The sequence below is a fragment of the Polyodon spathula genome, chromosome 1 (assembly GCF_017654505.1).
Source record: "Polyodon spathula isolate WHYD16114869_AA chromosome 1, ASM1765450v1, whole genome shotgun sequence".
Taxonomy (NCBI): domain Eukaryota; kingdom Metazoa; phylum Chordata; class Actinopteri; order Acipenseriformes; family Polyodontidae; genus Polyodon; species Polyodon spathula.
The window spans coordinates 76,849,815-76,870,509 of record NC_054534.1 but is presented as its reverse complement, the minus strand read 5'-3'; the positions used below and the strand labels follow the sequence as shown (position 1 = coordinate 76,870,509).

General features: G+C 36.1%; 1 protein-coding gene across 18 annotated transcripts in view; it reads left to right on the top strand.

Moving 5' to 3' along the window:
* The window catches only part of LOC121322582 (calcium/calmodulin-dependent protein kinase type II subunit delta), a 116,104-nt gene that overhangs the window by 65,212 nt on the left and 30,197 nt on the right, over positions 1-20,695 (top strand). For 9 of the 18 annotated variants that reach the window (XM_041262732.1, XM_041262740.1, XM_041262713.1 and 6 more), the window contains exons 4-6: positions 2,158-2,212; positions 11,890-11,955; positions 13,179-13,251. In XM_041262732.1, the coding sequence (XP_041118666.1) occupies positions 2,158-2,212; positions 11,890-11,955; positions 13,179-13,251 (194 nt within the window). Of the gene's footprint in view, positions 1-2,157; positions 2,213-11,889; positions 11,956-13,178; positions 13,252-16,031; positions 16,105-20,695 lie in introns of all 18 variants that reach the window. The other 9 variants (XM_041262722.1, XM_041262702.1, XM_041262749.1 and 6 more) reach the window with 1 other exon arrangement.

Sequence of the window (20,695 nt, the reverse complement as noted above, 5' to 3'; positions counted from 1 at the left end):
AAGACCATACTTAAGCAAGATTAAAAGGAGATAAACAAAAGAGATACACTTGTCTCAGACTTTGCACATGGCTTGCATTCTATTTGCAGAACAATTCAGAACTGCATATAGTTTTCTGAAAAAGAACTGCAGTAAATTCATGAGTAACACCTACAAGTATTTCTGCTCTATAAAATGCGTGCAATAGCCACAGGGTAAATACAAATACTGTATCAAATGTGCTAACTGACCTCTATATTAAATATAGAAAAAGCTTCCCAGAGGTAAAAGAAGTTTGCACCAAGAGAACTTCCTGCACTGTAAACAGCTTTCACAATATTAAAAGTTATTATTTGAGAACTAGTAATAGTCACTGAGGTTTGTTATGGTGGAACTATCATATTATTCTATACACCTTCATATCAATAGGCATTTAAAAGCTGAATTATGAAACTGATGTTTACCCCAATTGCTTACATCAATCTTATCTGTTGGTGTAAACATGTCTTTATATTCATGAAACACATGCTCATTGTACATTATGCCTTTTTATTTGAGAGTAAATTACAGTTCACTTAAATGGGGTAATTTGTTTGTTCTGTATGTAGCTAATGAGCTTTCTCAGAACGCTTCAAGGTACTTTTAATTAGTTCCCCTGCATAATGTTATGAAGAACTTCCACCATCTGTTAATAAATACATCATGTATTTTTACTGGAAATAAAATCCAACTATATAGGAGCACTTTAGATTCCTGAATTAAGATAAACATTTTTGGAGTTTCAAACTGAGTGCTTTCTACATTATGACACTGCAAACTAATGGAAAGTGTCCCTCTTTGTGTACAACAGTATAATATCACCTAGATATATTATAAAAGCCAAAAGCATTCAAAATAATCACATTGAAACCAACAAGACTTGAATTTTGCAGTGGTTATGTGGAAGGATACATAAAACAGAAAAGCAAAATAAGTACAGTTAATATAAATAAAAAAAATATAATTAATTGTACTATAAGATTAAAATATAAGCTGTGTGGTCCAGTGATTAAAGAAGCAGGCTTATAACCAGCAGGTCCCCAGTTCAAATCTCAGCTCAGTCACTGACTCATTGTGTGACCCTGAGCAAGTCACTTAACCTCCTTGTGCTCCGTCTTTTGGGTTATTGTTATTATTGTTATTATTATTATAAACTAATGGCAGGTATCAGAAATAAACAACCTCCTTAATTTGAATCAGTTATTTAAGCAACATTAAGAAATATAGGCGATTCTGTATTGGTTTGGACAAAAGCCTACACTCCTCTCAGCTACTTTGTTCATAGTAAAATTACTTGTCATTGTAATGTTTAGACATCCCTCAGCTGAGCAAACAGAAATGACAGCCTTGTCATGCCTGCTGCCTTCATTCACATCTGGTTTCGTTTAATATTGCGTGACTGTTTTACTGATGGGATTGAAATGCTGGTTCAGCTGTTATACTATTTACCAATATACAAGCAGACACATCTCTTATACTTTAATGTCTAATTTGCACTGCAAACTACCTGCGACTTTTTTATGGGTGTAGTGTTGATAGCCTGTGTTGGTAAAAGTCTGTATTATTGTGATGGCTACATAAGTTCTCTCTTTGGACTTGAATGAGTGGTTATCCGAGTTGAAACTTGCTGGATGATTCAGTTCCCCCGAATGACAGCATCATTTTGTATAATCTCAGCAGGCTTTTTTTCCTGAGTATTTTTTGTGCAAGATCTGAAATTGGATCAGTTAAAAAATATATATATATATCCTGGATCAGACAGTACAATTATTTAAAGGAACTACACAATAAATGGCACCAGGAACACAACAGATTGCTCTTCAGTGTATAAACACAAAGCCTGCAATGCTGCAAGTAATACAGGAATATCCTTAAAAAGTGTACGCAGGGGCATTGTGCTGTACTAAGTTACAAAATCTCTGTGTTCAAATCCTTGTGTACAGTACTTTATTATAATGAATTTTAAAAAGGTTTACCATACCATTTTTGCATAATTGCCTGAGAAAACCATATTATGGTGCATGGTACTGAAAATGTTTTGTTTTTGTTAAAAGAAGAAAATGCTTTGATAATGGTGGATTGGTTTGGAGGTTGTAGGTGACTGTGTGCAGTTTTTAATAAGTATATCTTTTTCCACAGTGAGACTCCATGAAAGCATATCGGAAGAGGGGTATCATTACCTAGTCTTTGACTTGTAAGTAAACATGTTTGTATTTATCTCTGTAGACATTCTTCTGTGCACAGTGTGGGCTTTCATCCCTTATTTTCTGCCTTCATGCACCACTGCAATCCAGTTGTTCACACCAGCATTTCCTCTCTGCTGCAGTGGTACAGTACAATCCGTTCTGGTCATAGAAATGCAAATTCTAAAATGTTGTTTTAACATTAAAATGTTTCTTGAAGATACTGCCTCATAAAGCAACTTTATTGCTCAGGCAGTTCACCCCAGAGAGATTAATTTAGAAAACACTTGTATAAACTGCTTATGGAAGAAATCCTCTGTGTACTCGGGTTCCAGATGTTGATTGCAAAGGGATGGGTCTGGGCATTATACACAGTGGTTGAGGGTGTAAGGGAGAATGGGGGTGTGGTAGAGCTACAACATAGCACATCTGCAAGGTGTTTCATTTGGGTTAAAGTCATCTGATCATTATTCAGTGCTTACAGACTCAAGTATACATATCATAAGTGGAGTTTTCATGCCATTCATTTTCATTGGGATTCCATATCCATTTATCCTTCCATATATACAGTGCCTGTAGAAAGCATACACCCCCTTGAACTGTTTTCACATTTTGTTATGTCAGTGCCTCTGAGTTTCATGCATTTAAATTAGGATTTTTGTCCATGTATCTACACTCCATACTCCACACTGTTAAGAGGAAAAAAGTTTTTTATTGAGAAAAAATATATATATTAAAAATACAAAACTGAAAGATCATAATTGGATAAGTCTCCACCCCCCCTGAGTTAATAGTTGGTGGAAGCACCAACACCAAAAACTTGGAGTGAAAGCCACATTTTCCTGTAAAGTATATTTTATTATTACGTGTATTAAAAAAAAAAGGACTTTAAAAAAAGAAGATAAATACCTGTACTCAGTGTGCCCTATACTCTTTGCAGTACTAGCATAACAGAGAATCCTATTAGCATAACAGTGCAAGGAACAGCTTATTTTCACAAAAGTCTGTGTACGTGATATTAAAACAGTATACTTATCGTTCAAGATTTACAGTGGATAATACATCACAACAAGTAAAGGAAAGCATTCCTTTACACCCTCTATAATAGATGAGCCTCTTTCTGAGGGACTTCCTTAATCAATCTGCATGATCCAGTCCCATTAATATTGCTGATTGTTTGTCTAATTACCGTCTTGGCTTTCAATTGTTTTGGGGTTTCTTTTCTGTCGTCCTTCTCTTGAAATCTCTTTCCGGAGATTGTGTACAAGCGCTCGTCTCAAATCTTTATAGCTAGATATATTGTATATTACACATACAGTCACTTATTTGTATTGCCTCTTACAGCAGTGGGTTTTCAGTGCAGTGTATGTGTTTTATTCTGTTTCTATAGCTTTAATAATAGTTCTGTTGTATTCCTCTGCTAAACTACCTTAATTGCTCCAGTATTATTTTTTATTTTTTTACCAAGGAAAGATTTTGACATTGCCAAAGATCTCATGCTGCTTGTACTTGCAATGTTCTAGCAAAATAAAGACATTTAATTTACCACTGGAAACTGCCTAGGAAAAGGAGGCAGTACAGAATATTTGAGTCATCAATTACCTCAGCATTTGTTAACAAACCACTGTGAACTTGGTGGTAGATAATTACATCATCCTTTAACTTAGTGGTGTTGCCTAAGTTTTGGAAGTGTGGGTGTCTGGCTTCAAAAGGGTAAAAATACAAAAACAAAACACTAACAAACAAAAAAAAGTTCTCCATTATCAGCTCATTTGTGTAAAGTATGAATTCCTCCCACTCACGCATGTGCCTTCATCACAGAGGTAGAGCACACTTGGACTGTGTGGGATTAAATCACATCATTATCGTACATCTGAAAATGATTAGTTTAGACAATGCAAAACTCATTATACACAAGATCATTTAGAAAACACGAAGTAGGATTGTCACACGAGGCAAACAAAGTTTATACATTTCTTTTAAAATAATGATTTAAGTTCCTAACTGTATGGGTTTCTACAGGCTACATTTAAACACATTCGCTGTTAACACTTTTGACTTAAGGTGCTGCTTGAATGTTTTAGTTCTGTAAATGTGCCACACATTCAACACCTCGTATGCACCTCAGAAATAGTTTGATATACATCATATTTGCTAATTTTTAGAAACTTTTTGAAACAAATTTTGCTCTGTTCTTGACCGCTGACTTAATTATGACTGCAGTACAGTTGTGTAACTTTTCTTTTGAATAATTGGCTTCCCATTACAATACTTACTCTTAAAAGAGTGACCCATTATGAGCCATTTATTTAAAATTTTACATACTATGAATTTAGCTCCTGGTAAATTTAGATTTTTTTATGGTACTGATACTGCAAATGACATATAAGGTTACATTTTGGGAACTGTCCCTCGCAAACTCTCCATACACATTACACAAATAACATAAAGTGGCTTACGATTCCATAGTATTCAAACCTCATTGGCTGAGCTGTCAAAGATTCGTTTTTTAGGAACTGCTTGACAGAATTTCGTGAAACGTACAATTATGTAACATATAAGTTATTCCACGTCGTAGAGTTTTTGTGACAAAAAATAAAACAGTTGTAAATGTGTTCACAAAAACACAAATGCCTAGTCATGCGAGTTTAAACGTACAACAAATATGTGTTGCTATTTAATTCTTCTGTTAATTAACAAACACTAATCAATGCCATTTTAGATACGGTGGTTACAAATTCAAACTCACAGCAGCTTCAGATCCTTTCTTTTATTAAAACTATGTAAATGTACTTTTAATTATCCCAGTAATATCCACTAAGTGAAGCAGCAATAAATGAGCTGAGCGTTACTTGCATTTCCAGTGTAAGATTAATTGAATAAGGAAACTTAACTCTGAATCTGTCATATGGTATTCCTAATTAAGAATATTTATTCCATGCTCGCCTTTTTTTCTGCTTTACTTATATTCTTATATTTTACCATAAGATTTAGCCCCCAGAATAATACCGATTCAGATGATTCTAATAAAACAGGACAACAGGATCAGTTGCTGAAGTATAAGATTTTAAAATGTTTTAGAGCAAGAAAAGCACCCTCCTGGTAATTGCTTTTAATTTGAATTCAAACCACAGTATAAAATAAATTGTTTGGCTATTACACCCTCCCATCTAGTATTAAACCAGCTTTTAATGATGGGTGAAAAAAAGACTCCCATTGTATAGCAGTTTGATCCATTCCATGTTTTACTGTATCAGTAGTTCATGGTTTGTGTAACTGGTGTGTCTTAATAAAACCTGTAATGGGACCTCCTTCCCTTCAACTACATTAACTAGACATTGGTCCTAACATGAGTACATCACTCACTGGATCCATTTGCAATGTACTGTCCTAACTGCAACCATAGGCTAAAGAAATGGTCCTTGGTTGCTTATTTCTGGTAACAGTTTCCTTGCTTTTTCAGTAGTTCTTCTGTAGTTCAAGGTATACAATGTGTCCTGATCATTTGAATATAGCTGCTCATTCCTCCACCAGAAGGAAATGGATACCGATTTCTGCCAGCCCACAATCCTAACTGGGGCTGGAAGAGTTCCAGTTCAAACTGCTGTCCATTATTGGTGCCTGGTCTGGATTGAATCCTTTCGTACCTCCCTCTACACTTCTCCAAGTACCTGTATTGGCGTACCAATATATTTGATCAAAGTACAACTGTTCTGTAAAGCTTATACCAGCTGCAATACAATATAGTGTGTGCGTTGTCACAAGTGGATTCTATTGCAAAGGCCCATGTGCCCTTGAGAACCATTTATGTTGGCTAGATTACCTTAGCAATGTTATTCTTATGCTAAAAGCACATGCAAAGAGTGAAAGAATATCAGTCACTGTCAAGCATCATACATTCTATGAGCCGATGAAGTGCATTAGTGTTGTTCTTTTGTAGAAAATCTTCCTTGTTCCCTGCTGTAAGCTTTCAGTTATTCCTTAGTTTAGCTTGTTGAGTGAGCGTGTGTGTGTGTTTGAAAGCAAACTTACTATTCATAACCTTACCGGCTGCTTGCCTGCTGATTACAGTACATCATTAATGCAAATCTAGGACTCTGTTGAATGCAGGAAGACATGAAACAACAAAATAAATGGCAGGTATGAATATTTCAGTTTTATTGAAGTCCAGGAACTAGAGTCCGCAGGCGATTCAAGTCTTATCTTGTTTCTTAAGTTTTAGTTGTCAGTGGAATTTACATTCCTTTGCTGGCTATTCTAATGCCGGGGTTATCAGTGTTTACATGTTATGTTGCAATATGCACTAGTCTCTTGCTTTTATTTTATTTTAAATGTATAATTCATTGCCCTGAAGTAACATTAATGTTTTCTCTGTACACATTACATTATGTACACATTTAAATCTGTACAGTAGGCCTATATAGTATACAGTACAGCAGTAAAATCAAATGAATACCTAGCAACCTTACTTTTTACTTTAGCCTATAGGCTACTGGTAACACAAAATAAACTGTGCTGCTGCATTGTACACTTCACTGTACAATGCAAAAATAATAAAATATTTAATATTGAAACTAATTGATTTTAGCACACTATTTTTTATCGTAGCCTACTTAGTACAGAGTTAATACACAATAGATCATGGTGTCGCATTGACACGTTAGGATACTGTACAGTACCTTACATATACTGCACACACTTTTATTATGCACATAGAAAATGCTACTGTATACATGTGGCAGCAAGTAAAACACATAGCCTTCCTATTACTTTGGTTTTCTGTTGGTATGAGTCAGACTTTATTTTCTTTGCAAAAAGCATGTAAAGACTTAATTCAGAATTGTAATTTATAATAGTTCACATCTTGTGTTTTCAAACCTTTTCATTGGTATTAGTGGTAGACATATTTTATGCCTGGCATATCCTAATGTCCTGATATCTGATAAAGATGATAACAGATAGAACGGTTTGAGATATCAGTGATACAGATCTTTGTGGTATGACTGCCCCTTAGAATAGTCTCCCAGGCCAAAAACTCCCATTTCTAGTTATTTAATATCTGTGTATTGTATATTGAAATTCTTTGCTACAACCAGTTATTTGTAGATTTTCTGAACTCTCTAGTTGGGCTAGTCCATGTCGGGTCAGTCACCATCAAAACTGAAGTTCATGGACTTTGATGCTGTTTGGCAGAGAAGTTGGAGCCATGGGGATATAACGCTTCGCCAAGTTTCATGTCTCTAGGTCAAACGTTTTTTATGTGAGACCCGAAATGGTACCCAGATCAGACTAGTGACATAAGTAACAATAACTTTTTTCTTTTTTTTTTCTTTTCCTTGTTAACGCTACAGTAAAAAGTAAACTATTGCTGGGAAGCTTTATTTGTGCTCTATCCAAACATGCCATTTTTTATATTATAGGCAAACAGAATTTTGCCCTTTTGATCTCGACGGTCAAAGCTCAAAATTGTTCGTCGTTAAATATAAAATATGGCATGTTTGGATAGAGTACAAAGAGAGCTTTCCAACAATAGTTTACTGTAGCATTAAAAACTTATTGGTACTTTCATGTCATTGATCTGATCAGGGAGCCATTTTGTGTCAGATGTTTGGTGACCTCTCACATAAAAAAAAACAAAAAACATTTCATCTAGAGATATGAAACTTGGGGAAATTATAGATCTCTATCCCTGCCAAACAGCATCAGAATTGGAAGAGGTCAGGTTTGAAACCTTCCTGAAACGATTGATATGACATGCTGAATCAGTTTTGGTTTTGGAGTGTGGTTGTGCATTTTTAAACCTGCTTGAAGTATTGGTTAAATAGTAAGATTGAGAGAGACAAAACTAGAGATAAGGGAGAGAGGAAGAATTTATTTCTGGTCATGTGACATGTCATATAGTGTAGACCAGTGGTTTTCAACCCCGGTCCTGGGGACCCACTGTGTCTGCTTGTAAATTGTTATAGCAAGCTTGAAATCCACAACTGTTTAAGAGCTGAAAACAATTAGAAAGGTCTGATTTAAGCAAATTATCTGTTCAGTTAAGGGTCTAGTTAAGTAATTGAGAGCTCAGTTGGAATGAAAACCAGTGTTGAAAACCACCTCAGCAGACCAAAGGTGTGCAACCAAACTTTTGTCATGGGCCACATATCCAGAAAACTAGCTTAACCTCTTGTTTTATAGTGGGCTGCACATTACTAAAGAATAATCCGAGTTTAACCCTTCGCTGCAATATACAATATTGCATCGTGGGTATTTGGTGAACCAGCGGGGACCTCTTCATTTTACTGAAGCAACAGGATCCATCTTTTGACGTATTGAGAGAAGTTTGATTTAATCATTTTAATAATGCATAGGGGTTTCTTAAATAATTACCAAAATTAAAATTTTTCACTGCAAAAAGATATATACACTATGTATGAGTTATGGGCAACTAATAATAACCAATAAAAATAATAAGGAGTTGTATTGTCCAGTCAGAGAAATGGATGCAGTTACTGGGTGGGTCATAAATGATTGGCTGATTCACATTTGGCAGTGTTTATGACAAGCGTTGGAGAGCATACTCAACTTGAATAATAAGGAGTGTAATTTTTTGTTATCAGAGAAATGGATACAGTTTACTGGTGTGTCTGAATGATTGACTGTCAATCTATGGGCAGTGTATTTATGATAACCCGGGCAAAAACCAGAATGAAAGATACTGTTGAGTGCCCTTTAGGACTTTGGCATCGGGTAATTTGTGAACGCACTGCAATTCCTTGCATAGAAATTCTAATACTGAGGGTTAAACATATTTAGGCTATTAAGATTTTTGTGATCTCATTTAGGATGTAGAGTAATTTGTGAATCGCCCATTTTCCTTATCAAGGAGGGTTATCGCTCCCAAATTAATTCTAATGTATACAAAATATATAGTTCTAATAGTATACCATATACAAAAATTAACACATGTATAGTGAAAGAAAAGTTGCTGTTTGTATTAGCCATTTTTTCTAAAACCTACTAAAACGTGGATGAATTTTACATTATAGATCATATTAATAAATTATTTTACCAGTCAATTAACATATTATTGAAAACCTTTGGATCTGCAGACATGGTTGTTACCAACACATATATATGATATATATATATATATATATATATATATATATATATATATATATATATATATATATATATATATATATATATATATAATAATATAATATATATACACACACACACACAGTACCAGTCAAAAGTCTGAGTACACCTGCTTGAAACCAGGTTTTTCATGATTTTCTATGCTTTTAACTGTATAAACTTGTCTATAAACAGTCAATATTTAATTATATGATACGTGTACTTATATAAGCTGATAATCATAAGTCAATTGCATTCAAAAATTTAATTTTTAAATGAAAATGTAAATCTTATCAATTTCAATGAAATGGTCACACAAAGCAAGGGGATTTCAGTCTGATGCCCAAGTCAGTTCAAGGTCTGAAATGTGTATAACACAGTGTTAGAACACTGGCATAAGTATAAAAGTGTCTTTGTTGGATGTTCTCTGAGTTAACTAGCATGTTACCTAATTAACCTTTTGTCACCAGTTATTGTTAACAGGTGAGGGTCCATGATTACTATAAATATAGATAATATAGGCAAATGTTTGTCATTCCTGAATGTAGAGAGCAGAAAATGGCAAAATATGCTCAGTTAAGCAAAGAAAAAAGACAATCTGTAATTACTTTAAGAAATAAAGGTCAATCTTTAAGACAAATCTCAAGAACTTTGCAAGTGTCTGTAACTGCTGTGGCCAAGACCATCAAATGATTTGAAGAAACTGGCACTCATGAGGTCCCAGCAAGGTCAAGCAGGCCAAGGGTGACCTCAGAATCAGAGAACAAGTTAATTCGAGTCACAAGTCTGCGAAACTGACGATTAACTGCCCCTGAAATACAAGCTCAGCTAAATGCTGCTAGTACAGATGTTTCAACATCAACTGTTCAGAGGAGATTGCGTGAAGCTGGCCTAACTGGAAGAATTGCTGCAAAGAAACCATTGTTAAGAGTGCAGAATAAGAGGAAGAGTCTTGTCTGGGCCAAAAAACACAGAAACTGAACGTTTGAGGAGTGGAAGTCGGTCTTATGGACCCGAGTCAAAATTTGAAATATTTGGGTCCAACTGTCGAGTATTTGTAAGACGCAGAGAGGGTGAGCGCATGAGTTCTGCATGTGTTGTTCCCACTGTCAAGCATGGAGGAGTCAGTGACATGGTCTGGGGTTGCTTTGCTGGTGACAGAGTTGGCGATCTTTACCAAGTCCATGGCAAGCTCAACCAGCATGGCTATCATAGCATACTTCAGAGGCTTGCCATTCCATTAGGATTACGGCTAGTTGGGCAGTCCTTCATTCTTCAGCAAGATAATGACCCGAAACACACCTCAAAGTTGTGCAAGAACTATCTGGCGAAGAAAGAAAGTGAAGGACAACAGAATCTGATGACCTGGCCTGCCCAGTCTCCAGACCTCAATCCCATAGATCTTGTATGAGATGAACTGGACAGAAGAGTCAAAGCAAAGCTACCCACAGGTAGCTGCTCAATATGAGCAGTTTGGATTGCCTGCAACTGTAAATCCCTATATGTTAACTTAACATGATTGAATATATTGTTTATAAAGTAAACAGTTTTTTGTTTCTTAAAAAAAAATGGGATATGTGTATATTGAGAAGCCTACTCTGAGTTAATGATAACATAATAAATAATTATCTTACAAGCCCAGTATGGTGCTGTTTTATGTCTGCTGTAGATGGATGGATGGATTTATTTATACTAGAGCTAAAAAAGAAGCAGCAGTCAAACAGCACTGTGTGTGTGTGTGTGTGTGTGTGTGTGTGTGTGTGTGTGTGTGTGTGTGTGGATAGGTGGCACCATCTCGACCTGATCAGTTTAACAATTGATAGGATTGCACTTTAATAAAAAATAGATTTCCCCTCATCATAACAGAGTTCAAGGTCTAGATCTTATTAACACAAATTTCCAGTGAAGGGTAATCTGGGTATAAAATAGGGGGGGGTAAATGTTAGTTATGATGCTTCTGTAAATGTTTTAGGATTGAAATATCGACTTGATGTGGGATTTCTTGGCAAATTTGAGGAATTGGAGAAATATTTTTCAGAAACAAGAAATGTCGTTTGGGTTAAATGAAAGTGAAATTCACAAACTAAGAACATTGCCAGCTTTGAAGACATAATTTAGAGAGTACTAGCAATCTTGTTTTAAACACAAGACAGGAGAAAGAGACAGATTACCGGTAACAAAGGTTTTTAAACTGTACTAAAGATATACTCTATAGAGAGTAGTAGTAGTGAGTATTGGACATCCCCTGCAAAATGGGGGACAGTGGAGTCAGTCATACATATGTACCATTGTACAATTATTTTTCCATATAGCTAAAGAACCGCTTGTCCAATTGTAAACTTAGGATTAGATTCGGGGGATATGTGGGAGTGTCCGTCTGGCCATACAGACGTCCATCTGTATGTCACACTTACAATGTTGCATATCAAATTGTTCTATACTTTTCTGTAGATATTGTTGATATAACACATGTCTTGCTCATCGTACCGATAGCTCTGATTTTTAATTTACAGCCATGATGGGAGATGTATGTTACTGAAATGCTTATTATGCATTGCAGAGTTACCGGAGGGGAATTATTTGAAGATATTGTAGCTAGAGAATACTACAGTGAGGCAGATGCCAGGTAAGTGTGTGGCATCCTTGCCACTAAAATTAAAAGCAAATTGTGCCTTTCAAGTAAAGTGGAAATATAAAAATAAATAAGTAAAACTATCTTTCTAACTATTTTAAATTGCCTAAACAACATCAAGAAAAATACGTCAATTTCCACTAAAACATAAAACAAGTAATGCTTGAATGCTTGTTTCTGCTGTCAGAGCCCTACTAATCTGTGTTCCTATAAGAACTGTTCTCAGCTATGACTCATGTAATGTAATAAAAAATATGACACAGTTCCAGTAACACCTGTAAGTCTCCCTGGATAAAGGTGTCTTCCAAATAAATAATAATAATAATAATAATAATAACAACAACACCACACACACCATTTTGCCCATCATGATTTAATAAGCCATGATTACTCACACATTTATTTGTATATCAGCCTCAAATAATAAGGGCTCTCTAAGAATTATCGGCTTGTCAGAATAGCTGAAAGCGTATGGGAGCTTTTCAGAGATGCGCTGTGTCTTAAACTGAAGCGTGATAGCTCTCTGGCATCTTGCATTTCTTTTAAAAACATTTATTCACATTACATATTTTTTTGTATATTTATTCTAATTTGATGTCATGTACCACTCAGTTTATACTGCTTAAGCAATGAATTGAACTTGTTTGTCTGATTTCTGCTTCAGAACCCTGTGACGAGACAGGTTTCTGTCTGAATGTTTTCTGTTGCCGTTTCATTCTGTTTCTGATTAACTTCTTGTTTTCTCTTTCCATTTTCCTCTTTCATGTTGTTTTTTTGAGCCTATAAAATAACTGAAGTTGTTATTTAGAACCTTTACTTTTTAAAGCCATTATTTATGGTTACATCAAGCATGTTACAGTTGACGTTTTTTTTTTCACTTAAGATTATATCTAAGTGACGCTTATTGATAATAATACGTACAAAGTAAAAATTAAACGTATAAATGGTCAGTTAACTATAATCATATTAAAGCTATTGTATGCTTGTAAATTAAGAACTTTAGAAACTGTTTAAAAGAAATGTTTTGTTAAGCCATATTCTGTTAATCACTGTCTAGTTTGTATTATTTAGTGTCAGCTTGCAATGACGTCTTTCTTGATTGGCTCACGTTTTAAGTATCAAATTTGACACTAGAGAAAATTGTTACATTTCTATGTCTTTTATTGTTATGCTGTTTAAAATGTTCTCCCTTCCATTCTGCCCTTGTATCTCTACAGTCATTGTATACAGCAAATTCTAGAAAGTGTAAATCAATGCCACCAAAATGGCATAGTTCACAGAGACCTGAAGGTCAGTATATAGTGCCAATGAAATCCATACAAACCCATTAAAAACACCACAAATACAAAATCGAACTTAAATAAGTCAGATGGGAGTGGGGAAAGAGCCAAATCACAAGTTTCCCTTTCCCATAGCAAGGCAAATCTGCATGTAGCCTTTTACTAGTTTGCTAGTCCACAAGGTTGCTGTGCATGACGACTCACAGAGGCGACATACATTGCTTTGAAGCTGAAGGGTTTAAGTAACAGCGCCTCTATGGGTCAGATGCACCGCAGTCTGTGGATTAAACACCACTTCTGTTTTGAGACTTTTGGGTTATGATACTATAGCAAACCAACTGATCACACATTACTGCAATAGATTACAAGAGGACCGTTGAAGCTGCAGTAGCAATTATACAAAAAAAAAGAAAAAAGGAAAAATGTATTAGTATAGTATTTTCAGTCCATTATGGATGCAAAATACCAGATGGTTCTATCGCCAATATTGACTCATTCAAATAATTCATTGCAAATTTGAATTACCGAGTACCAGTGCAGTCAGTGCTAGTAGTGTGTTTTTATTTTGCTTTAACAATTTGCAGTCTTTGCTAATTTACGTTGCCATTATGCTGCTGGCTCATGCAAAGAACCATGAAAAAAACTAATAATAATTTGCCTAAAAGACAATATAAAAATATATCAGCTGGGGTTACTGCTCCTCTATTGGAATAGTAATGTGTATTTCCCTTTCAAGAACGAAATGTAACCATTACTGAATGGGTATTTACCTGCTGAAGACCCGAATCCTGAATACTTTTTACCAAAGCTGCTCCTTTTGATCCTGTGACGCAGTCATGACCCTGCCTCTGAGGGATCAGGAAGACTGCAGTCACAGATCTCTGCGCTATTTTTCCTTTCAAGACTGACCTAATCGTAGAGCTTTGTTCAAGTAAGTACATTGTTGCATATATCTGTATATATTTACAATTGTATATGTTTTTACACATTTTGTATGTGATAATTACTCAAATCGCTGTAATAGTTTTTCTATATTCACATATTTGTGTGCACTATAGCCTTGTGCACCGCGTGAAGCCAGTGGCTCGAGTTGCTCCTTTCCAGAGACCCGCAACATAAGTCTGCTGACTTGTGTTCTCCCCCCAGGCTGCATAGCCACGGCTAGAGCTTATTTTCTTACTTGTTTTTGCTAATTAACACCACACAAGACGTTTTTTATATTATTTATGTAATTGTTAAATTACTGTTTTGTTGAGAATTTTTTTTTTTTCTCCTTGTGTTTTTTCTGTGCTTTACAGATACCACGAGCAGGCCTGTCAGTTAGAGCAGCTGCTGGGCTCAGCAGCATTGAGCAGGACTGAGATACTTGCTTCAGCTTGTTGTTGCTCGTGGGCTTGACTCCACAGCTTGTCCCATGGCAGTTATACTGCAATTTTTGCAAGCCCTTTTGATGGGGGAAATCCCCCTCCATGTTATTTTATGCTATTTTAGCTTGCTATGCCAAGATCTGGCGGGGCAATTTTTGCCATTATTTGGCAGCTTTGTCTGACTGTGAAAGACATTATTCCTAAACGTAGTGCTTGATGCACTCATGAAGCTTCTATTGGAACCCTGTCATTCAGCTGAGCTGAGATCTTTTAAAATGGCTTTCTTGCTTGCTATCACCTCCGCAAAGTGAGCGAGTGAAATGCAGGCATTCTCTATCACGAAAGCCTGCTTATTTTTTAATGAGGCCAGGACAAAGGTTACACTCAGTACCAATCTTGCATTCTTGCCGTAGACTGCCTCGGCTTTCCATGTCAACCAGTCTGTGGAATCGGAGGCTTTTCATCCACCTCCTTTCCAGTCTGACAGGGAGCGATAGCTCCATACGCTCTGCCCAGTTTGGCAGAAAAGTTGGAAGCAGTCTGAACTATTTTTTCTCTGCTATGGGGCATAGTCCCGAGGTCAAGCCCAGTCTAAGCAGTGGCTTTCCAGGGGGATATTAGACAGTCAGCACTGTCTATTAGCTGGCTAACTTGCTCCCACCAGAAAAGCTCACAGCCCATTCAACCAGGAGCCTTGCAACTTTGTGGGCTTTATTCCAGGGCATATGAAATGCAGCGGTGTGGGCTGCTCCCCATATTTTTTCTAGGTTATACAGGCTAAACGTAGTGGATCCTCAAAAGTATGGTTTTGGAACTACAGTGTTAAAAGGGTGGCTTCTCAGTCAACCCTTTCAATACAGAAACAGAGGTGGAATTCTCCCTTACTTTTTCCACCCTAGTGACTTGTTACTGGGGTACCAAAGGGAGACGCACAAGGCAGCCTTGTTCTGCAATCGTGCCCTTGCAACGACTTGGGTATACTCGCACATTCAGTAATGGTTACATTTCTTACTTAAATGGGAATGCTAGGTTATTATCTTAACCCTGGTTCCCTGAAATAGAATTGTAACCATTAACCTTCAAGATTCCTGCGTCTATTATTCGCATCATGTTTGAGGGACAAATTATGCTGAGATCTGTGACTGCAGTCTTTTTGATCCCTCAGGTGCCGAGTCATGACTGAGTCACAGGCACAAAGGAGCAGCTTTGGTGTAAAGTAATCAGGATTCGGCTTTAGGATGTAAATAGACATTCAGTAATGGTTACGTTTCTATTTAAGGGAACCAGGGTTCTGGAGCATTGTTTGGCTGCCAGAATCCATGGTTGATTGCTATGTGTCATGTTTAACCCTGTCTCAGTGAGGTTACACAGAAAGTGAGTGTCAGCTTGGAACTAACACACGCCCCCTGGTGTTTGCATGCAGTCATTGCATTCAGCAGATCCTGGAGGCTGTGCTACACTGCCATCAGATGGGTGTGGTCCACCGGGACCTGAAGGTGAGTAGTGACGTTGGAATAAACAAATCACTCAAAACCTCAATACTTCAGCTCCTGCAGTTGTGCATGCAGGGTAGTCTGCATATGGATCTTGCATTGGAGTGCAAGAGGTCATAAGAATTATTGGTATGGTTAGTGAGAAAACAACTATCTGCTACATCACATAAGCCAAAATATCAAGTGAATATTCTTATACTTCAGGTCGTTCTTGTTTTCTAAACAAATTCTGTGTATCATTAACACACCAATTTGTTAATCTATTTAATAGACCCAAATATATATTTTAAATATGCCTGAGGAAATTCTTAAAATAAGCAAGCTGACTGATGCTGACCCACAAATTAATTAAATATTTATACAAAACAACATTTTGTTTCACTGCTTCTGTTTAGCTAAACTGACGTAATGTCATAACTAATAAGTTAAAACCATACACAGAGAAAGTTAAAATACAACTTATATGTGAGGGGGAAAACATTCTTTATGAAACAATATTTACATTCAAAGGGGGCCCTTGTTTACATCGTCTTTAAACTGAAGAAATGTTGTCTGGAGGTCATTAAGTTGCAGGTAGTAATAAATAACAAAGAATAATTCAAGAATTTAGAGGAAAATGTCAAAACACAGACTTTTGCCATGATCTGTTAGAGTGAACACATCCTCTATCTGCCAGCTTTACTTGTAGATTGCAAGAATTTATCTTACTGGCATTGCATAAAATGCATTATGTGTTATAGAATTGCCTCTGTGCAGTGATGATGATCGTGATGAGGTGGTATAGTGCTCCCTCTTTAGTCGGGAGCCATAGTTCAAAGATCATGCTATGTGTTTCACCTTATAACGAGTATGACAGCCATGACCATGCTGCATTATAACCAATTCACTGTAGATGCATTAATACCTAAAATGTTTAAAGTAATGTAATTGTCATTTAGATAATAATAATAATAATAATAATAATAATAATAATAATAATAATAATAATAATAATAAGCGTATAATCAATCACCGTAGATTTTCTCAATGCTGTAATTTAGAACCAGTTACTTTTCTGTTCTATAATGGTAATTACCTGACTCATTTGTTATGTGCACTACCTTGGCAACATGCACGATTGTAGAAAACTGCCTTTGACGATGTAAGATGCCGGTTATTTCAACCGTAATTGAACCATTATTTTCTCTGCTGAGTGACAAGGCTGCTGCCAGATCCATTCTGCTGCTCAGTCTAGCAATTCATCTCCTGCCCTGTACTAGCCTACTCATGGTAGCTCACGCATGATGTTCCGCCAAACAAATCCTACTTAATAATGGACACAGGGACATATTTCCCAAACTTTTTCTCTTGCATGTGATTTTCTGATTCCGACCGAAAATCGGCAACTAATTCAACTCAGAGTTATGGCCACTAAGGGTTTACCACAAAAAACTAAATAATACAAAGCATTTACTTCAGTGCTATGCACGATTTTGTGTAAAAGGTGAAAACAATGCTAATGTCAACATTTTGTTTTCTTTCAAGGAATACAAACTCATGTAACTTACAGCACTGGAGTAAATGTTTTGTGAATCTGGCTCGAAGTGCAAGTTTAAAAATTATTTTAGGTTAAACAGTGATTTGAAAACTGAGTGTAAATGTCTAACCCTCTCATAAACAGTTCAAACAGTTTTAATAGACTGCAGACTTGATTTAATTAACCAAATGGGCTTATGAAACAGTCAGTCATTAACACTTATACATATATTATATGATCCAATCACTGACTTTGGTGGTATGTTTACGGTTTTGTATTTTGAGAAAGAGAAATTGCTAAATGTTTGACATGTAAACCTAGCCAACATTGTGAACTATAATGTAGAAGCACCAATGGAATTGAACTGTTTCATATGTTATTGTCACATAATAACAACGTTTATCATAGCGTTCAAAAACACAGGATAGATACTGAACCCATATTGCTTACATAATTATGATAGTTAAAAAATAAATAAATAAATAAATGTTGTCATCAGCTTTTTAAAAATTCTCTTTTGGGGTGGCGACTTCTAGGTGTGGAAGGGTTAACATGCAAGGTTTTACAGTGATTGCTTCAAGGGCAGTTCCTAAAGGTGGCAAACATTTTGTTCGGAGGACAACAGAGCCCAGCAGTGCCTCCTGTGGTGTTTGTTTTAGAGGGTTGGGTTTATATGAATATTGAGTCCTATTTTCCACTGTGATATGTAGATAAGGCATGCTTATTTGATTAAGCAAGGTCCAACAATGATGTTATATTCACACTTTCTGTAGTTATGCATACTTCATATTGTCCTTTTAAAGAGGAAGTAGCAGGCTTCTGAAAAATACAGCTTAATGCATCCCCACGTGTTGCTACAACTGTTTAAATAACATACCTGTCATTTTCTTTTCATTCTAAACACTCTGACAAGTTTTTACACTTAGGACTTTAAAGTCTGTTTCAAAGCTCTTTTCAAAATGTCCGCTCTAGTGTACTGATAGTGTAAGGGTTATTGCCCACATTATGAAACAGGTAACACAGCAGTAATGATCCATGATGTGGTACGGAACAGAAAAGACAGAACACTTGTTGTGTTTTTTTTTTTTTTTTTTTTTTTTTTTTTTTTAATTTAATTGCTCTTTCTGCAGTGATTTAGCGGACAGATCTCAAACCCCAGTGCATTAGGCGGACATTTTGAAAAGCGCTATCACATCTATTGAAGATAAAAAGTCACACACCAAGGTGCAGTAGCTGTTTCTAAAAGGAGTACTAGTTATCAGTTTAAAGGTGTGGTGCCCAACTCTATATATAAGGAACAAAAATAATTCTCTAAGGGCCTAATTGCTATCTGAGATAAAAACAGAACTTGCAGATGTCATGTATAACTAGGGCTTCTGATTTTCGGTTTAACTGATTAAAAACCAATGAAACGCCCCCGATACAAAAAAGAAATGAAATCAGTATATAGCCAATAAACACTGGAAATGGTTACTCAGTTTACATTGGCTTCACCTCTTTACCAAAACAAAAAATATACTACCTTTCCAAGTGCTGCTGGGCAGTGTCCCTCCTTCCTGACTTGTATCATTGATTCATTCTGAATACTTTAAACCCACCCAAACTACTGAGTGGCAGTAAATTCTACATTTCTATTGGAGATTCCGCTTTCGAGATTTAAAACGAGATTACAATTATGAATAGAGGCTTGTTCGTGGGATTTAAAGCTGTATTAAGGTTTACAGATGATTTAAAACAGAATTGCAAATTATTCTGAAGTGTAAGAAAATGCCTACACACAAAAACCCCAGACGAATGTGCCGTGGCCATAAGGATTTTGTTGTGGAAGATAGCAAAGGAAAGCAGGTACAACTTAAGTGTGTATGTACTGTCGAGTTACTATACGTACTGTGACAGAAAAAAAAAAAAACGGCCATGCATTTTGGAAAGTAACTGAAAACAACAATGCCATGCAGAAGCGCTATTTATAACATTCTACTGCTGCAAGTATTAGCAACTGAACTATAGCATAATGCAGTAACAAACAACAAGGGTTTCTGTTTTGGTGTAAAATTGTACATGATTTGGATCGCTGCACTTTTAAAATCTATTTTTCCTACTTCTGTTTCTATAATTTTTTTCCTCTTTTGATTGTTGAAGTTTTCACTTGCTGCATTTTGGAAGTTTTTGACTTGTGGTGTGTCTGCTTGTATTACATTGAGAGGAAGCTGTCTGGTGAAACACTGTAAAATATAGGAGTTTTTCTCTTTTCTGAAGGAAGATTCAGTACCCCTGTACTGTAAAAACTAAATAAATAAATAAAATAATCTTACTCCAGTAACTAGCAGAGGGGCCTCACAAACTCACCGTGTTTCACAATTACACATAATGGGAAATAAAGGTGACAGCTGACCCAACCTAGAAAATGTCAAACACTTCTGAAAGCCACAATAACTGAAAACTTCAGCGACAATAAGAAATAGACTAGTGGGAATGAAGCTAATACAATGAATGAAAATGGTGTAACGTTTTAGCCAGTACTCCTTCAAGAAATGTTTAAAACTGCAGAAGGTATGTGCACAACTGTAAACCCTTATTATAGAAGGTTACCTTCCCTTGGAGGGGTTTACTGTTACGTTTATAGAAAAGCATGCAACCGTACAAACTGTTCCTTGATACTACCCAAAGACAATAGCAAATAAGCACCCTCAAAGCTTCTAATTCCAAATCATTATTAGTTATTTTTTATCCTGGATGAAGAATTCCAAATTGAAGAGGAAACCACTTATAATAACAAACACTAAAGGCTGCTACACACCAGACGCGATGCGACAAGCGAAACTGCGCCAATGTGACAAAATGAATAGAATTTATACTTTTGACAAGTATCTTTCACACTACAGGCTACAAGACAGACCACACCAGGGCAACACTGGAGCAATGCAAAATAAATAGAATTGAATCCTATTTTTTGAGATTTTTGTCGTGTGACAACTAGAAAATTGACCAATCTGAGAAGAGCTTCAGTGCCCGTGGTCCAGCAGGGTGAAGCAGTATTCAAAATGACAGAGGAGAAAATAATACTTGCCATGGGAAAAA